The sequence below is a fragment of the Stegodyphus dumicola genome, chromosome 2, assembly GCF_044657685.1.
Source record: "Stegodyphus dumicola isolate Sdum_Otavi_A_Nest chromosome 2, ASM4465768v1".
NCBI classification, from domain to species: domain Eukaryota; kingdom Metazoa; phylum Arthropoda; class Arachnida; order Araneae; family Eresidae; genus Stegodyphus; species Stegodyphus dumicola.
The window spans coordinates 205457832-205478380 of NC_140769.1; the positions used below are offsets into that span (position 1 = coordinate 205457832).

A 20549-nucleotide genomic window follows, 5' to 3' on the forward strand; every position below is an offset into this window, starting at 1 on the left:
GATAACTTCAAATAAGCTTAACCGGTAGTAAAATTTAAAATAATTGCCACATCTAATTAACCGATTTAAAAGCAATGCATGAACTTTTTACTAATTTATATTTATATCTCTTTTAAACAATATCTGTAACTGAAAAATTAAAATTCACATAGTTAATAATTTTAATAAACACTCATCTGTGATTTTTTTAAAATTTAATAGTCATGTTGCATTTTGCAAATATACTACTTATCTTAAAATAACATCCTGATCTTAACATGGTAACTCCTAATTTCTGTAACAGTTATGTTTAACACATTCATTTAAATTATGGCTTTCAGGCAATGATGCTCCAACAGTAATTTTAATTTATTCGAATATTAACGATTGCTATAAACGCTGACAGCTAAAGTCCTACAGGACTATTCGAAAGTACAAAATTTAAGCAACGTTTCTCCAACTGCTTTTTTTTTTGTAACTGATTCCTAGTTTAAACAAGTACTTTTAAGCTCTTTGATAATTTTTTATGTATGCCCTTATACAAATTATGTAAATTTAATTAACTATTATGTAAATTCAATTAATATTATATATGTATATTTAATTAGCATGCATTTTAATTAATATACTAAAACGAGATTTATTTATTTAATATGTAATATTTGCTTGAAAAATTACCAGAGCAAACTATGAATAAATATTATTTTAATTTAACATAAGGAAAATTACTAAAATCACAATAGAGTGACAGAACTGCAATAATCACAACAGAATAAAATAAAATTATTCATTCTATAAAGAAAGAATAATTTTATTTTATTATAAAAATCATATAGCTTTTTAACAAGAATCGGAAGAAACATAATGATTGCTATCAGGTAAACCTGAAATAGAATTTTTATGTAATAAAGAGCTATTCATATTGATCTGTAAACATCGCTGGTCGCTATCTTTTTAGTCAACACAGAGAGGTAATTAACTTAGGTTATACTAACTTAGGTAGATGTTTAATTAAAATTAAATCGTAGCATACGGATGTCCGTAAAGTGGTTACAGCGTTGTTCGATATCCTTAAAGGTCACCCATGAGCGACTGGTCAGTGGGATCGACTCATATATCGACTGATATAAAGTACTTCAAGGAATTTAGATGGGTATTAAAAACATTTAGCGATTCCTTAGATGCCCTTAGATGCTCATCAAAGTCAGTATTGATCTTTATACTGACACTCAGATGGAATCAACAAATAATTTAAGGCAATAACTTTATACATAATTTAAACTAAAATTATATCAAAGCACAGTTGTACATAAATCTCTTGGTCATTGTCGAGTATTTATAAATTGTCTATCACTGCTCCATACCAGTAAACAGTGGATCACCAGTTTGGGATAATGCAATAAATATAGACTAGTTTTAAAAATGAAATGAAAATAAATTTATGCATATAGCTTTTAGTAGCTTTCAAAGTTAAAATGAAATTAAATCACTTTTTTTAAAAATTTAAGCCATGCAATAAATAGAGATAGATTTTTCACTTAAAATTAAAGGAATGAATGGGGAAAGGAGAAAAAAGTAGGAAAAAGCAAAAAACAAAACAGATGTTATATAAATCAACAATAAATTTCTCATAATGTCCATCAAGGTTGTTCCCGTGAAAACTGTTGATCAGCGGTGACCTCCTGCTACTTGATGATCTTTGGAGGTTAGCCATAGGTCAGCAGTGTAATCATTAGTATAAGTTTAAGTAAATTTTAAAATTAAACCGAAGATCATGGAAAACCATCAAACTAGTAAGTTACGGTTAATGGAAATCAACTTATACAGTCCAAGTTAGTAAATGTAGACACATATATCTAACTAAACTTATGTGTTTAAATATTACGTGGTCCAATGTAACAAATTAAGATAATTTGTTAAAAATAAATGAAACCGAAATATACCGTTCTCCGTAACGAAAGCCTATCTCTAGCAGTTAAATCCATGATCAACTGTTGTAAAGTTTATTTTAATTAACAAGTTGTTTTGTTATAATAAATATTTCCTATACTTCTCGTTATCTCCACCAAAATTGCTAATTAAGTAATTTTAATTATGTAAAAAATTAAGTTATTAAAATTTTAATTATCTAGAAAAATAAAAGTACAATAAAATAGGTTAAATCTGAAATGAATGATTTTAATTCAAATTACGTACATCAATATTACCATTTCAGATGACTGAATTATAATAACAAATGGCTTTAAGTCTTTTTATCTTCAATGTTACGTAAGTTTATCAAAGGTAAGCCATATTCTTGTTTAAAAGTTTCATCAGTCTTCAATCTTCAGAAAAATTACTGTTACGTCACACTGAAATAATACATTAAACTTATATATGCAATGAAATAAAATATAAGAGTTGAATCATAATAACAATGTATAAATGTTTAAAAGTATAACTTAATGAACATTATTTTATAGCTATGACGTCATTTCCATTAACATACAGTTTAACCATGCTCAATTGAACCTCGAAGTTATTTGGCTTGCTATACCCGATTCAATAAGAAAAATGGATGATCTCACAAAAAGAGGTAAAATCAAAATGACGAATTTAAAAAAAGAAAAAAAAATCTCATTAACACTCATATCTGCCAACAAAAATTAATATCAAATCTATTTTTTTAATTATAATTAAGATCTAATTACAATTATTATTATTCTCTGTTATTCAATTTGTTGTTTATTCCTTCCTAATTTCAATATTCATTAATAATTTTACACAATAAGTTACTTAACATAAATGCTATGGTTCTGATCCTTCCCTCGAATTGCACATCTCTCTCTAAAATACATATTTATGATTATGAATAATTATTTTGGCCATACAAACATAAAAAACACAAAACGTGAATTATAAAATATATCAACGAATTTATCATTAACTTAACTTCTGAATGCAAAAGTTATGTGTAATTCTCTGCTGGCGAATGACGCATTTGCAGGCTGTATGAAAGTTTTGTCCAAATTTTTGTTAAAAAATTAAAAACGACACTGTGACGTTTGGTTTACCATTTTAAGCGAATAATACGCATTGCAGCTTTGGCATCCGCTAGAGAGTTCATTTTCCATGAGTTATGTTTCTCCAATATTGACATCAGCACCAAAAGAGAAATTTTCGTTAGCATTTTTCGCACAATTTCTTTCACAATACCTTCCTCACTCACAACATGTATCAACATCATCACGTGACTGAAAAACTCCATATCGCTTTCTAAAAATACTAAAATCCTATTTTTTGCTATTCAGTTAGCGACAGGTAAATCTTCGTCCTCACCTTCTTAGACCAACATGAAAAAAACAGTTTCAAATGGTTATTCTTTAACCATCTGAAATACCATTCCTAAATTTTTACTATGTTAGCATTACATTAAGAAGTGTAATTTTATAATCTACATGATTGTAGTACTTCTATAAAATACTTAAAACAAGCTGCTTCCTATAATCATTAGAGGGGCTTCCTTCCTTGAAGTTCTTGATAAAGATTTGGTTCATTGGCTGCTGCATCGAAATTGTATTAACTGAACAATCTTAATGCCTTTTAAGATTTTGACATCTGTTTGTGCATTGCAACTGTAAATCAAGAGTAGTATCTTTAAAGTTTTGAATGAACGTTCTTCATCCCACTTTTGTAATACTTCTTTTAGTAGATAGATATACTCCGTCGAGATAACTAAAATTCCTGTTTGGTCCATGTCCTTGGTCACGAGTTATCCCCATGACGCACTGCTACTACTACTGCAAAAAGTCAATCTCCCCAAAGTATCTCACAAATTCATTGGCCATTCTAACACAGTGACAGATTATAACTCCTTTGAATGTTAACCTATTTTAGAAAACTTTGTTGACATCCTAAAACACTTGATCTTTCTCAAATTTTTCTTTCTCGAGCAGAAATATGATATCAACCTCGATTTGAATAAATTGTATTCCTGACAGATATGGACTTGGCTTCCTTTCTTTTGCATTTATCGAAAAATGTTTTCCTGATTTTTAAACAGAAAGCTGTACATTTATAAGCACAGGTGCAGGTAAAAGTATGGAGAAGACGATACGTCAACTAGTAATGCCTTCCCATATCTATGCCTAAGGAGAAAAATTTAGTTTTATATGCTTTGTAACAGCTCATAAAGGAAAGGTTGAATTCTGCTGATGAGTATCACTTTTTAAAGAAAAATCGTGTATTCCAACACCAAAGGTTTCAGAATAATTTACGGATATCAAGGAGTTCAATTCTAAGAGCAATGAAAGACATGAAACAGCTTTTATACAAAAGACTGCTTTTTAGCAATTAAAAGGCAAGAACAAAAATCACTTTAGTAATTAAAATAAACAATTACTTGTATATAATATTAATTAATATAATAAGTAATAAACGCTGAACATCTATAAAATGTAACTTGACAAAATTGTAACTAGACAAAGCAAATAGTAATAAAATCACTAAAAAACAAAGCAAATAGTAATTAATACTAAAATTAATTTATTTCTTAACTTATAAGAAGGTATTTCTCCCTCTTTCTTAGCAAGCCTTAGTGGTGTAGTGGTCTGCAAGCTCAGCGCTTATTTGAGATATCCGCGCTTCAATTCCCGGCGAAGGCGTTGCTAATTTTTCAGTCTCTCTTGCCTGCTTCCAAAAATACCTAGTGTCTCTATAAACTAATCAAGATTTTTTTTTCTGTTTTTAAACTAAAACTTTTTTCTTTCAAATTATTCAGGCTACTGGTAATGAGAAAATATGTTAAAGATTATGTTTGAATTGATGAATAAAAAGAGACAAAGTAAAATCATAAAAATTGAATTAACTAAACACAAACTCTAAAAATGCATGGTTTCATTTAATGATCAATCATAGTATGTTGATCGAAGAAAAGAAACAGGCAATGCCAGCAGAGTTTAAGAACTCATAACTAAATAGACTTCCTACCCTCTTTAAAAATACACCATTCTGCATTTATTCACCTATTCCATTGCTTGTAGCATAACTAGAATGTTGTCTTTAAGTTTTTTAATTGAAAATTCTGCAGAACACTTTATAATTCATCTTTTAAATATCTTTTCGTTAACGAATGTCTCAGATCATAACAATAAGTTTGATTTGTAACTACGACGTCGAAAGACAAACCAAACCTTAAAGCAAAGGATTCAAGTTTCTCACGATCAAAGAAGTCAAATAAAGCTACAAAGGCAATAGATACAACGTTGACAAATTTTTTCACAATGAAGTATCTATGAATTCGTTCCTGCAAGTCACAGCTTTTACGAAACGCTTTATCGTAAAGTTCTAAAGAGACTGAGCATAAATCGTTTGTCACAAAAGACTTCAATAGTGCAAAAATAGAAAACGATTTCTTCATCCCAATCATAAGGATGTCGCCGCCCCCTGAGAAGGAAATTTTAGAATTTGCAGAAGTTCCTCACCTACCTCTTTATAAGCTTCTTGGAAGTGCTGTTAATTCCATTGGTCCTCGTAAATCATCGTTTCGAGTGTGCGAATTCAAGTCGAATCGCAAAGATGAAAGATTTCCAAGAAATATTCGAATCCTAATGCAAGCGCTTTGATTGATATTTAAATGCAGAATAATGAAACTTTTAAGGGGATGCAGAGCACATTTAATGAAAATAAATTTCAGAATTTTGTAAGTTTATCCAATGCTTTTTTAAACATAGTACAATGAAGAAGGAAGAGATTAAAAATTCTGTTAATATGATTTCATGTTAACAGGTGAAAAAAGAGAGGAAAAGATTTCTGCTTGTGTAAGAAATTGTAGAAACAATTTTGCTTTTATTTTCATTTAGCAGCGTCTTCGATATTTCCATAGTAATTCATCTAAATTAATTTCATCGTCATAGTACAGAAATATGTTTATTAGCATACATAAAATGAATTCATTTATTTTTATTCTGAAAAGGATAAATCATACTCTTGTTCCCCTCATGTAATGAATAATGCCTGAAAGATAATTTTTCGGTAGTTTTTTTTAATGTCATCTTTCTAAATGTGTGTGCAACGTATTAGTACTGAAGTACAGAAACTTTTCCTTCAAACTGATGCAGCCTATAAAAAAGGATTTTAAAATCCAATTAAAAACGTTTCTTAGAAGTAAAAATGTTTACATTATTTTCTTTTATCTGTAATATTTTCTAGATAATTAGGAATAAACGCTGTAATTCGAAATCAAAATACTGGGGCTGTCGTATTTCATTCTGACAGTTTCAAAGATCACATTTTTCTGACTTCGTCTTCATTTTTAATAAACAGCCGGCTGCCTAAGGGGCTGTCATGCATACGAACTACTGCAGAATTCCTTTACGAGGTTTTCGTAAATACATTTAAAATAATACAAACTAATTTCGAAAAATACATTTAAACATTTTATATTTATACAAACAATAAAGTTTATTTTTGTTAGAATAAATTAGAGTCATTTTTGCATAATGGAACTTGGCAACGTCAAAAACAAACGAGCGCCAAAAGATGTATTGACGAGAGAGGATTCTACTTAGGTTTCAAATACAAAGAAGTCTTAAAAAGATTTTGCGCTTGCATTGTATTTGTGCTTCATTCTTTTCAGCATGTTACCTTCTTTGATGGAATATACTCCTGATAATATTGCGTAATGAATAAGCCTGAAGCTATTTAAAATTTATAAATGGATCTCTTGTAAGTTCTTTATTTCAACACTTCCATTTAAATGTTTAAAGTCTATTAACTTAATTTGCATTCTATTTGCGTCTTATCTGAGCCAAGAAAACTCTCTAACTTATTAAATGAAGATTTCATAGTTATTCTAACTTATGATTCTTTAGTAAAACTGTCCTAAATAGAGGATAGTGTATTCAAACGCCTTAACTGTGTTAAACGCACGACATATCAATTTTGTGGTAATTTTATTTTTTAATAATCTGATAGCACATTAAGGTTTAATCAAAGTTGACTCAAATTCAGTTATCTTTTCCTAATAGTTTAAGGACTGTCTCTCAGAACAGAAACTATACTATATGGATATCTGACAGAATTCGGCCGTATATTCGCAATTAGAAAAATTAGTGTTTAAAAAAAAAAGATGGAGAGAGAGCTCTAAGCGAGGGATTTTATTACTGAATCTCACCAAATGGAACCCAGACACTGCATACCTCTTTTGTTTAAAAAAATGCTGAAATTTGTAAAATACTCACACTCATTTCCTTTACTTCCTGTGCTCTTTCTAACCTGTAAGAAATAAAAATATGTGTCAAAAAAATACATAAAATGTAGAATAACATTTTATGAGATTCACCAACTTTAATAAATGCAGAACACAATGCTTATTTATCAGTAATTTAGATAAAAAAGGCTCAGTATATATTTGGTAGTATGATATGTATGCCTCTTTATCAGAAGCAAATTAGTCTGTCCAAACACACTATTTAAAACTAATAAAACAGGAGGAATGGGAAGTCCTCATAAAAAAAAAGTAAATTTGTATCGAAGTTCTTCGAAACGTATGAATCCCATTTTATTGAAAATACCGTCGAGAGAGGGTTAATTATATTGTTAGTTACCCCTATTTTTAATGCATGTATGCATGCATCCCGCTCTCATTAATACACTGGTTAATGACGCTGCCTGTTGAACCGATGGGCCCGGAGATGAGATGGATGTTTGTAAGTGTATAGTATCAGCGCGGCATGTGCCATTTAAAATACTGGGGAGCCTGAAGTCTTCTCGAGTGCTTTGGTGGCATAGGAAGAGGGGTGGAAGTATTCTGATCATCTCCGCCGATGTCTCTATCTTTATGGATGAGAAGTTGCGCACCTAGCAGGTGAGACTATATCAGTGAAACTAACAGTGAAATTTTGGTGTGCCATTCCCTTGCCCCTATATTTATATGTATGTAGTACGTTCTTCGCACTGTGGAGAAATGACGGCATATAGAGAACAACCAACTTCTGAAATTTCGAATATGTTTCTTATTTATTTTATTTTTCACGGGAATTCAATGAATTATTTGTTGATAAATTCAGAGATTTAAAAGTGACGTATTTACTGTGCTCTAAATAAAAAAGTAAATTCATCTTCTACTCGCCAGTATGTTGTTGTTTATCGAAATGTTAAGATATTTATCTTTCAACTTTATTCAAATTTTAAAAGTGATGTGTTGTTAATAAAATACTTTTACATAAATAAAATACTTTTACATAAATAAAATACTTTTACATATTGCAAGCGCGTGTTGCCATTTAACAAAGCATAAAGAACTTTCAGATTTTATCTTCGTGCTATGAATTAACAAATTGAGCGATTTTTAAATTTTTTCCCAACTGAAACTGTATGAATAATTCGTGAGAAAATTCTTCATTATTCATTATGTCTGGTAAGTCCAGTTTACCGTATATTTTATGATATTCCTTTAAGCTTCTTTATTGATTTTTGAGAGATCCTTTGAGAAAAAATCGTCAGCTTTCGCTGCATAAGTACACAGAAAAAAGAAAGTTTGCTATACAAATATTATATACGATAAGTGCAAGAGAAGGACATTTGGCGATAGTTGCTGGAGACGACAATAAAAACGAAAGAAAAAATTAAACAATCGATATTTGACATAACAATCAGTATTGCCAATATTTACTGAGAAACAGAATAACATATATTAGTTGAGAAGATCTGAAAAAAAAGAAAATAAGCTGACACTTTTTCATTCTTCGTATTTAATTGTTAAACAATAACACGCTTTTATTCAGAGAAATATAAATTGTTTAAAATCTTTTCCTTCATTCCAGTCCTTTTTGGAAGCACCATTAGTAGCACTTTGTTGTTGTGACTTATTCTCACTTGTCTGACAGTAACATCAGAACAAGACCACGAAATTCATCGTGGCAAGAAGAGCAAGATTGCGCCTGACGTTGGCAAGAGGCTTGAGCACCATACGGGTGGCAGTACGATTTCATTCAGTTCCGCCTCAATTTTAACGGAGAGCCCTCCGGGGGGTAAGGGTCCGAGGATCTCCCCTCCTCTTTCCCTACCACCAGCCTCTCGAGAGGACTTCCAGCTCGTCATATATTTAGAAGGCCCACTTGCTGCAAAGACACTTTACGTTTACAAACAACCATACCTTCTCCGGAATTCGAACCCGGACCCTTCGGAACCGCAGTAGACCCACTAACCACTATACCGTGTGGGCGTTATGTTTGTAAGCTTCTTATTTCAAACTAACCAGTTATTATGATTTGAATGACTACTTTAACTTCTTCTTTCCATATTTCGCACCAGAATGCAAATGAGCTTGTTTATGTGTTTAAGCTGAGGCCTTTGGATCTTGAGATAGATGGTTTCTGGCATTGCCTATTACGCTTTTAGATTCTGCCAGATCTAGTTTAAAGTAATTTCACTGCCAATACTGTTATCTAAACAACGGCAGTTTATTGAGCCAGCTCATAACCACCTATAAAACTACATAGTTATATACTAAGTATTTAACTGTGTAGTTAAATAGTACTAATCATTTAATTGTAAGTATCACGTATTAAGTAAGTATTACATTTAATAAGTAAGTAATATCACATTTAAGATTAAGTAAGTATCACATTTAATTGTAAATATTGAACAGATGCAACCGTAAGAACGGTTGCATCTGTTCAGTTCAAAATTAGGTAAAAAGCAGCTAGATTAGCGTACAGTTTGAATCTTAAGTTACTTTTTTGCCTAAGTTTAAATTTCTACATTAGCATGTTTCTCTATCAGTTAGATACGAACTACCCTACCATATCAGAAATATTTTATATTTTACAAACTTTTATTTGTATCAAATAAAGGCTGAAAAGAGGCAACAGAAGGAAATGAGAGAGCAAGAAAGATTTTAGTGATACTAAATAGATTACAGTTTTCCATTGATCATTTCTGAGCAAATAATTACTGAGTAGCATTAGGATATAACTATTGTATTTAAAATAACTAATTTGCAATAAAATGCAATTTTAGTTTTTATATGCCAACCACGAAGAACTGTGTAACTGAAAGATAAACAGATCAATGTAGAATTTAAAATTAAGCAAAAGAAAGCAAATTTACAATAGCCGTAGGACGTGAATAATCCTCTACCGATTCAAGAGAAAACACAGATTCCTCTTCTTCATGAACAAAACATTTTAAAGTGAAAGCTATTATTTCTAATGAAATCAATATGAAAAGCGAAGAGAAAACGAGCGAAGAGGCGCCATCTGCCGAGAAAAATAGCAGTGAAAAAAGGTAAAAATGTTAGAAATTAGAAAGCTTTTGAAAGAAGTGGATTAGAACTTAATCTCCTCAACCAGATAAAGTTATATTCATTGTCTCTTTGCCTGGGCAACTGATTTTACTTTAATTTTTTTTCGGAGGGGGGGGGTCTTCCAGTTTGCAAAAAGCTTTGGCTCCTGAAAAAGTAGAACAAATGCCTGATTGCTCTTAAAATCTCTACAGGTTTACTAAAATTCTATGTAAATATAAATTTCTTTTTTCGGGCAGCTTAATTTTTAAAAGCTCTTTGTTTATTTACGTTTTCGTATTAAATAAATAAATAAATAAAAATTAAAATAAAAGCAATTAAAACTTTAAAAATAGCGAAACTACAACAATTACCGTATCTTCCAATAGCTTGGATTCTTTTAATTTTTCAATTGCCGGAACAAGTGTATCCAAGCCATACCCTTGTAGTATTAGTTTAAAAGCTTCCAGAGTTTTTTCTTTGAACTTCTCTAGAAGGTCTTTCGGCAAATCTCCTGGATCTACCTGCAGTTTCTTGAAGCTGTCTTTGATTTCCATGACCTATAGATATAAGATGTAATCAAATGAGTTAATGCTATGAATGAATAATTTTTTTTTTCTTTACAAATTAGAATCTGATATTCGTCTTTCAAAAAAAAAAAGGCGACAACATTTGGCCCAATTTCTAAATAATTTTATTCTACTCTTGTTGTTTCTAATTTTCCTGATCTGAATATACAGCCAGGTCAGGTCCATATATTTTATCGTGGACTTAAAGCAAAGGATAAGCTCGTGCCCAAGGCGTGACAATACGAATTGTTACAGCTCCGTTTCCAACTTCGAAGGCGCTCACTTCAAATTATGGATCCAAAAATCTCATACTACGTTTCCCGTACAGCGAGCTTCTCGAAGGACCATTTCGTTCAATGGTATTTTAGGTGCTTCCATACTTCAAAGAAACTACATATTTACAAACATCCCTATTTTCGTTGGGATCTGAACCCAAGCCTAGCAATACTGCAATCTGTTCGAGGCGAATTGTTGGGTCTTCCGTTCTTCATCCTCTGTTACCAACTTCTGGATATTGAACTAGACAATGCTTTAAAATGCCGCAAAGACTCTATACACTTAAAAACACTCATGCCATATGTCGGATTCGAACAAGGGTCCAAGGCTGCGACAGCCAGCTTCCATGCAAACAAGGCGACTTCATTTTTGAAATTATGAACAGAAATGGAAAAACAATGCATGAAACGAAAGAAAGACTGTAAAAGTTTTAACTATGCAACAGTAATGCCCGAACTGAAGTGAGATGGACAATAACCCATCACGCTTGGATTTGGTTGAACGGTTCTGGTGGCTCTTCTTAGTCGCCGTCCAAGTGAGAGAAGAATGTTTGAAACTATCGCATTATCCTATATGTGCTGTTGTGATGCAAGATATTGGCACTGGATGATCTCTATGCTTCGAATCCCAGCGGCAGATTTTTTTTTTTTTTTTTTTAATTTTCTGCTCCGATGATGATCTTAATATTCTCTACAAATATTTGAGTAGTTTTTAGTCTTCTTTTAGCTATACGAGCAACGAAAATTTTGGAATAAGATGCTTGCCATACTTATTTTAGAATACAATTGTTATTTCCGCAGCAATAGTATGAGTTTGAGATGATGTATATTTGTATACAATTTTAGGATGCATATTTTAGGATGTACTTTAAGCACTCCCCCAAAGTAGGAAGTCACATGACTTAACAGCCAACGTACTGCTAGGTGCTCCGGAGCGGAAAATGTAAAAAATCAATGCTGTCCTCGCCGCGATTCGAACCATTGACTTTCGATTATTATTTGAATGCTGTAAGCATCTGCACTATGATATCATACACAGGGAAAGTTGGCAATTTTTTACATTCTTACAGAGTTAAAGGGCGATATTGGAGGTAGGCGCGTGTCCCAGTCGAGCTAATTCAATTATTGAATTGGTGACGAATTAACGTTTACTATATTTGTTTCAAATGCTTTGCAGAGGTTATGAGATTATTAGATTTCGGAACCAGGAAATGCAAGAAATCTTCAATGGCTTCGCCAGGATTCCAGCCACGGATGTTTCAATCGCCACGCAGAGTTTTAACCATTTATACCATGAAACCAAGCGTGGAGAAATGAAGTAATTGTTTGCAGATGTATTGCAGAGTCGCTACGTTTTTTTTTTTTTTTTTTTTTTTTTTTTTTCTTTTTAAGCAGGAGATGTGAAAATGGGCATTGCCGTCGCTGGGATTCGAACAAAGACCTCTCGAATACGCGCCGAGTGTGTTACCGTTACACCATGAAAGCATGCTGGAAAAAGGAAAAAATACTCTACAGTATACTAAATGAATACAATATTGAGAATTATGTAATGAAACTGTTCTGAAATTCAGTAAATTATTTTTAAACATTCTATCATTTTTTAGAAGACGGAGAGATTTGATATGCCGAGAGACGTGTATGTAATGCATTTTCAGGCAGCGAAACTTTTTTCCATATATTATAATAATATATTCTTCTTGTAAAAAATGAGAGCTGGAAAATATTTGCAGTGATTTTGTAAAGAAACAGATTCGTTTTAAATATATCATTTATGTGTATTTTGTATTGTCCGCAATAAAAAATGTTCCCCTCCCCGAAATTTCATTCACTTATCAATAATATTCCTTATAAATTCAAATGTGATATTTATTTATCACAATCATCCACCTATTTTAAGGAAACACAGTGATTAAATTCGCTTGTGCCTGGAAATGTCTGTCAACATCCATGACGTTTTCATATGTTACCTTTATCAAAGACTTTATTAGACGCACTTTTATACGAAATTGAAATAAATAAATCTATATTTTTTCCCTAAATTTTCAGTCCTCATGTTCTCCTCACCGTTCATAGCTCTGTAACTTACAACAGGGGCAATTTTGTATGGAGTAATAGTTATCCTTAACACAACTAATTCATTAGCCTAATTAATTGCATAAGCCTACTTGCAGTCTTATCTTTAAATAAGCAGAGAGTTTATACTGGAGACTGGAGATTATTAGTTAAGCCAGCTGTACCGTCGTTACAACTTTTCAGCTTTACTGTTTAACTGATGGAACCATCTACCATCCGCTACATTTGTTAATGAATTTTGAAAAATATACTTGAATAATAAGTTCATAAAGTTGTAACATAGTAATTGTCGTAAAGCATAAAATTTGGGATTTTCTAAAATTAAAAATTAAATAAGAAATTAAAAATAATGACAATAGAGACGTATTAGGTGAACTTTGAAACATCAAAAGTCAAAGAGTCTTTAGTCAATAGTCAAGTGTTAATAATAAAAGGTATATAGAAAGTCTGAATTTGAAACGTATGATGAGACTAGACTTATAATCTCAAATAAATGAAGTCTTTGATAATAATGATTCTTGACAGTATTGAAACTATGCACTGCTTGATGAAGAAGAAGGCCTGAGAAGATGAAAGGAGATAATACTGTCTTTTTCAGGTTTATACCATAAGTTGTAACACTAGAAATAAATTTATTTACGAGAGCAAATTATTTTAACTTGTTTTAGATGAGCCAGTAAAAACATCAAGGTTTTCAACTTTGGAATTAGATATTTCGTAGCGAAAAACACGAGAAATCATCTCTCCTCTCACTGCGATTCAAACTACGAATTTCCCATCCTCTAGTTGGACTTCCGAACAATTTATAGCACAAGAACAATCATCCTAACAACTTACGACTACAAGAATCTTCCTAACAACTTACACTACGAGAACTATCACACAAGGAAATGTGATAATTCTTTTCAACTTCATGTTTAATGCCAAAGCGTAATTAATAGTAATTCTGGACAAATTTCCCCTTTGGGCTAATTAATAATAAAATTAATTCCAAATTCAAGATTCGAGCTTCCAGGTGCCCATATTCGAATGCAGTTATTCAAAATTCATTGTTTTTTCACAGTGCGAGAAACATATATACATTCATGTCAGATTCTTCATTATTCAATTTCTTTCAATATAATCTAGGGCGATAATATTTGGTGACAACAATTTAAAAAATGATACAGCCGTTTATAGTGATTCGACGCAAAACGCCGTTTTGAAACTAATAGCGCTTCTAAGCTAACGCCCCTTTGAGCTAATAAGTTGTAATTTCTCCCTGTTCAATGAATAACGTCCGTATTTTCGCGAAATGTTTCTGAAATCGTATACACGTGAAAAAAATTTATATTAAATTAATATATTAACATATAAAAGAGTTCAGAAAAATTCCATAACCTTATCAAGGGTAGTCTTATCCACTTCTTTTCCTTTCCGCAGATTGCTCTCGATTTTTATTAGAAGTTCGTTGAGCGTTTCTAGGAGTACTTCGCCTTTTCTGATTTTATCTTTTCTGTGGAATACAAATTAAATACATTAGTAATTCTCTTACGGAATAAAGACATTAATTGACATCAAAGCATTATAATAGTGCAAGATTTCTTCAGGTAGTATGCATTATTACTCAGGATGGAACATTGCTGCAAAACATAAATGTCTATTTTTGCTATTCTTAATCTACAGTAAACAAAATTTTAAGTATTAAATAACAAATAATAAGTAATTAATGTAAAATATTTGCAGGATTATAGTTTTGAATATTAAGTTGAAACTCCTTCCTCAAACACATGAGTGAAAATATTTAAAAGTATACACAGAGTGTCCATAATTAAACTTGAAATTTGAGGAGCAGTCTGTAGCAAAAACTATACAGCGACACTGGATGAAAATTGGGTAATGCAGAATAAAATTATGGGAATTTTATCGAGGGTGGAAAAACAATGAGTTTCAAAAACCACTCCTAAGTGGCGTATCATAGCTTTATTGAGAACATATAAATAATCTACAAAAGTTTAGAAACATGTTCGATATGATGTCCGCCATTGTCTACTATCATCTGGAAGCGTAAAATGGCATGTTCGACTTCTGAAAGCAACATGAACTGGGGAATGTTACGCACATGGCACATGTTACGTTACATCCATCCCTTCTCGGGGATTCGAACGTGCGCCTTTCGGTATCGCAGTAAACCCTCCTAACCACTATACCGTCTGGGCGCTATGAAATTCATCTTGGCAAGAAGTGCAAGATTGCGTCTATCATTGGAAATAGCCTTGAGCACCATACAGATTACCGTACGATTTTCGCTCAGTTCCGCCCCCAATTTTGATGAAGAGCATACCGGGAGGGCTTTTTCGCAGGCCTCCCATTCTTCTTTTCCTACCAGCAACCGATCGAGAGGACTTTCGGCTCACCGCATACTTAAAGCGTCCCCACGCCGCACAAACACTATACATTTATAAAAACCTATGCCTTCTCCGGACTCAAACTCGGGGCTTCGGTACAGCATTCAGAGTCACTAACCACTATTTCGGTTGGGCGGCATACAAATTCTTCATTATTTAATAAGAGAAATAAGTCTCATGCTCTTCAGCGGGAAATTTCCAGGCTTTCCTTCTCTGACCAATATATAGGGCTAGCATAAATGATTCACTCGTTTTGAAAAGGCTACATTTTCAAAAGTATTTCACGTAAAGGCATAAAAATTATATGAACAGTGCTACACACTTAGTTTATACACCTTCTACAAATATTCATTATGTGCTCCTTTGGTGGTACGACAGAAGTTCAGACGATAATCGAAATCATTCCATACATTTTGTAGCATTTTTGTCCAGATGTTCGTCCTGTCAATTGACCGGATGTTCGGAAATACCACAAAAACACTGTGTGGAATATTTTGCGTCAATGGTTGCGTTTCAAACCGTACCATGTGTAGCTAGCTACAGCAGCAATTAAAACCAGAGGATTACGCCCGTCGACTAGTTTTTTGCGTTAACACGCAGGAAGCATTACAGGAAGAAGATTTCGCCACCAAGATGATACTCAGCGATGGATCTGGTGTTAAACTCTTAGACAAAAAAAAAAAAAAAAAAAAAAAAAAAAAAAAAAAAAAATGGCGCACCAAGAAATGGGACGAAAGTCGGTAGAAGTGATGTATATGTAGAGAAAAACAAATGATTACAGTTTGAGAAAAATTGAATAATTTATAGAAGTGATAGAGGTTCACAAAGTGAAAAAGGCCAGTAACGCGTTTGTCCACCTCTGGCCCCTATGCAAGCAGTTATTCGGCTTGGCATTGATTGATAGAGGTTGCGGATGTCCTCCTGAGGAAAATCGTGCCAAATTCTGTCCAACTGGCGCGTTAAATCGTCAACATCCGGAGCTGGTTGGAGGGCCCAGCCCATAATGCTCCAAACGTGCTCAATAGGAGAGAGATCCGACGACCTTGCCGGCCAAGGTAATGTTTGGCAAGCACTACGGCAAGCAGTAGAAACATGTGCAATGTGGGGGCGGGCATTATCTTGCTGAAATGTAAGCCCAGGGTGGCGTGACATTAAGGACAACAAAACGGGCCTTAGAACTTCGTCGACGTACCGCTATGCTGTAAGGTTGCGACGAATGACAACCAAAGAGGTCCTCCTATAAAATGAAATGGCACACAGACCATCACTCCTGATTGTCGGCCTGTCTGCCGGAAGACAGTCAGGTTGGTATCACACCGCTGTCCGGGGCTCGCCTTCACTGGTCATCGATGCTCAGTTTAAAGCGGGACTCATCACTGAAGACTATTCTACTCCAGTCAGTGACATCCCAGTGCGAATGAGCCTGAGTCCACTGCAAACTGGCTTGACGTTGTACAGAGTTCAATGGTAGTCGGCGCAAGAGGCGCCGTGACCCCAGCCCCCTTTCTGTGAGCCGTCTATGAATGGTCCTAGCGGTCACTGAAGCACTAGTTGCACGTACAATCGATGACAATGATGCATCTGGGGCTGTGAGTGACGATTGCTTGGTCTTCACGTTCTGTCGTTGCTCTAGGCCTATCGCTTCTTTCTTGACGCTGTGTGTGGCCATGGTTCACCCATTCCTGCCAACATTGTCTAATAGTGGCATCGCTCCTGCTCAAATGTCGAGCTATTCGCCGATAAGACCAACCGGCTTCTTTGAGCCCAACTACACAACCTCTCAAATTTTGACATTTGCGCATATCGTTCGCGCACCTGTATGCGAGGCATAATTACTGTCTACCAGAGTACACGGAATGAAATTCGTGAAGAATTTATGACCTGAAATCGTGATTTCTCCTCTTAAATATTTTGCCCGTTGCGCAGATCAGATGCGCTGTAGCGAAAACCGTTCATTCATTGGCAGCCAAAATGTAAAATTTTGCATTTTCCGTCGAAACCTGTATGCATATCAATTTGTGTCCAATGTGCTTTATATCTTCTAGGTGCGTCTTTTTTTTTGGGGGGGGGGTTGTCTAAGAGTGTATATATATACACCAGTTCCGCATATCTGGGAAACTTGGTGAAACAGTGAAAAAAACTTGGTAAGTTTGTGGTTCTTTTCATATTTTTCATGTGTGTATGCATAATACTTTTGAGAATGTAGCCTTTTCAAAATGAATGAATCATTTATGCTATCCTTGTATATTAAATCACATTGACGACATACACTACAGATATCCCAGAAACTCGTACATAGTTGTCACTTTAACATGTAGTTCTTCGGTGTATTCTTTTATCACAAAGCTTAAAATATGAAATAAAAATGAATCTTGTATAGTGAGATCCACACATGCAGATATATACCAATGGGGAAAAAAGCATCAAAACTGACTTAAGTTATTATTGACTAAGAATTATTGGCTTAATAAAGACCTTTCGAGCTGCATGGTGTTTTAGTTGAAACGCAATTTCATAATATTTTCGTTATTATTTTTAAGATTTTTTAAAACATTCTGTAAAGTTAAAAAGAAAAACATTACACTTCTTTAGTTTATCCTCTTTATCTACATTTTCATACATCGAACCGACAAAAGTAATTCTAAAGAATTTCAGTTTTTTATATCATGTTTTATCCTATTTATTATACCTTATTTTATGCTTTACTTTGTATTTTAATGAAGTATATAATAGCTAGACTACTCTTTGAAATTTTCTTTACATTACATCTTTAAAACCTTTATCGTAACAACTTAAAAGCGTTTCGTTTTATTTAAACCTCATAATAATAATTAAAGGCAAAAGTATAATAAAAATACAAGAATTGTTAAGATTAAAACTAATTCGCCCATCAATTTCTAAATCAAATAACCTTATTAAAAATGATTAATTTACTTTGAAATAATCCATTTATGAAGATTTCCTGAGGCATGAATAATAGCATACAACATTTATTTAAGAAAAATATTACTTAATAAAAAAGATGCAAATTATTCGTACTTCTTTTCCAACTTCACAAACAATTAATGTTAAAATTATACCCCGAGCATCAGATGTTTCTTTTGAGTTCTGATATGTTGCATGTATTAATGGGAATTAATTATTAAAAAACGAAATTTTTAAAAGTATTTAATTTATAGTTACTGGAAAATTAAATATATAGTAATGAAAACATATTTATAAAACAAATATTGCACAATAATATTTCAGAAAATTTCTTATTCAGATCACAGCATTACGTGATTCGTTGAATGAAAAGATTTAGTTAATAAGTGAAAACTGCGCAATAAATTAGAAATTCCCACTTTTATACAAGGAATGAATACGCAGGAACCAGTACATAACATGCACATATTCGTTCGCTGAATCTGAATAATTTAGCCTACAAAAGAGTCAGTCGTAAAACATTGAGACTAATGTTAACATATCGATTTAATGATAATTTAACGTTTAAAATGTTTATAGAGTAGCCTCTCTAGTGTTTCTGTTGTTATACTTCATTACAGTGCCAGGGCATTTATCATTCATAATTTCAAATGCAACAGAATATCAAGTTCTGCCATTAGAAGAAACTCATTAGAAAAAGACTTTTAATTTAACTTCCACTCGGTCTAGCAAATAGCCATTTTCCACAGTTACCTTTCTTCGTGCCATAAGATCTTTTACTTTCTTTTTAAATACTCTATTGTCGCTTAGTAACTGAGAAATTTTTAAAGCAATGAAGTTATTTGCAATTGATATCTTTATTGCTATGATTTATAAAATATCCAACTATTGATTTTATGAGGATTTTAGAGCATTATTTTAATTAAATAGATGTTTATCAGGCCATAAACTGGACACCCAAAAGCCGAATTATTTTGTTTTTATTCTAATACTATCCGTTATGTGGCCAGCCTTCATCTGGCTTTTAAATGCACCAGAAAAATACCAAACATTAAATTTTAAAACTACTGAGAATTTTGCTCCTCAGAACAACTTTATCAAAAAGAAAATCTGAAATGTTTCAGATTTTAAATTACGTCCAAAGTGCGTTTTTTTAACATTTTGTGTGTTACTTTTATTTATTAAATATCACATTCTTCGCACTCAAACCATAAAACAACAGCAATATCGCAAAATAGTTTTAAAATGAGCATATCTTTAGAATTTCCGATACAGAGACTCACGCCGTGGAGATAAAAAATTTTTTTCTCTACAACGTTGCCATGGCTCGCTCTGAAATCCTTGAGTTTGTTAATAAAATATTCGTTAAAGTTTTACAAAATAGGAAGTCGATAATAAAACAAATTCTAAATTTGGTCTTCGACATGCCCATTTCTGAGGGGAGCACTGCGTTATTCAAAGTTTGATGCCTCTAGGTACCGTTATTTTTTCACAGTGCGAGAAACATACATACATTTATGCAGATTTTTCATTATTTAATTTCTTTAAATATAATGCAGGGCGATAATATTTTGTGGCAAAAGTTTTAAAAGTGATTCGCTGTTTGTAGTGAATCGACGCAAAAACGAAACCAGTAGTCCTTCAGGGACAAAGCTCCTTTGGACTAAAGAAAACGACAAATTTCAATAAAAATGTATTACATGTAAAAAAAAAATACAATGAAATAAGCAATATCCCTTAATACAAGTATTAATTAACCTGATAAATAAATTAGCTAACTTCCCGTTGCCTTCTTTCGGCAAACGTCCAGTGTCCAAAAGAAACATTAAATTTAAAAATTTAAAAACAGCACAGAATCATCGTCTCATTTTTTTGAGTGGTAACAGGGCTGATATCAGCAGCAGTGATATATCAGTAACAATGACTTAATGCCGTTGCTGCTGATATAATGAGAGAGAATTATCGATTTGCTGCGATTTCATCAAAAATGCAAAATAAAAAATTCTCATTCGAATTTTGAAAAAATTCGCTTCGGGTGCACTGACTCTTGTCTGGATGCACCTGTGTACCAAATTTC

At 32.7% G+C, this 20549-nt stretch overlaps 1 protein-coding gene across 1 annotated transcript in view; it reads right to left on the reverse strand.

Annotated features, from left to right (window-relative positions):
- Positions 1-2136: 2136 nt before the first annotated feature.
- LOC118188576 (uncharacterized) overlaps positions 2137-20549 on the reverse strand; it is a 28127-nt gene continuing 9714 nt past the window's right edge. Inside the window, exons 4-7 of the mRNA XM_035359046.2 lie at positions 14541-14655; positions 10618-10803; positions 7200-7233; positions 2137-2330 (exon numbers count right to left, since the gene is read on the reverse strand). Of these exons, the coding sequence (XP_035214937.1) occupies positions 2326-2330; positions 7200-7233; positions 10618-10803; positions 14541-14655 (340 nt within the window). The 3' untranslated portion in view covers positions 2137-2325. The remainder of the gene's footprint in view (positions 2331-7199; positions 7234-10617; positions 10804-14540; positions 14656-20549) is intronic.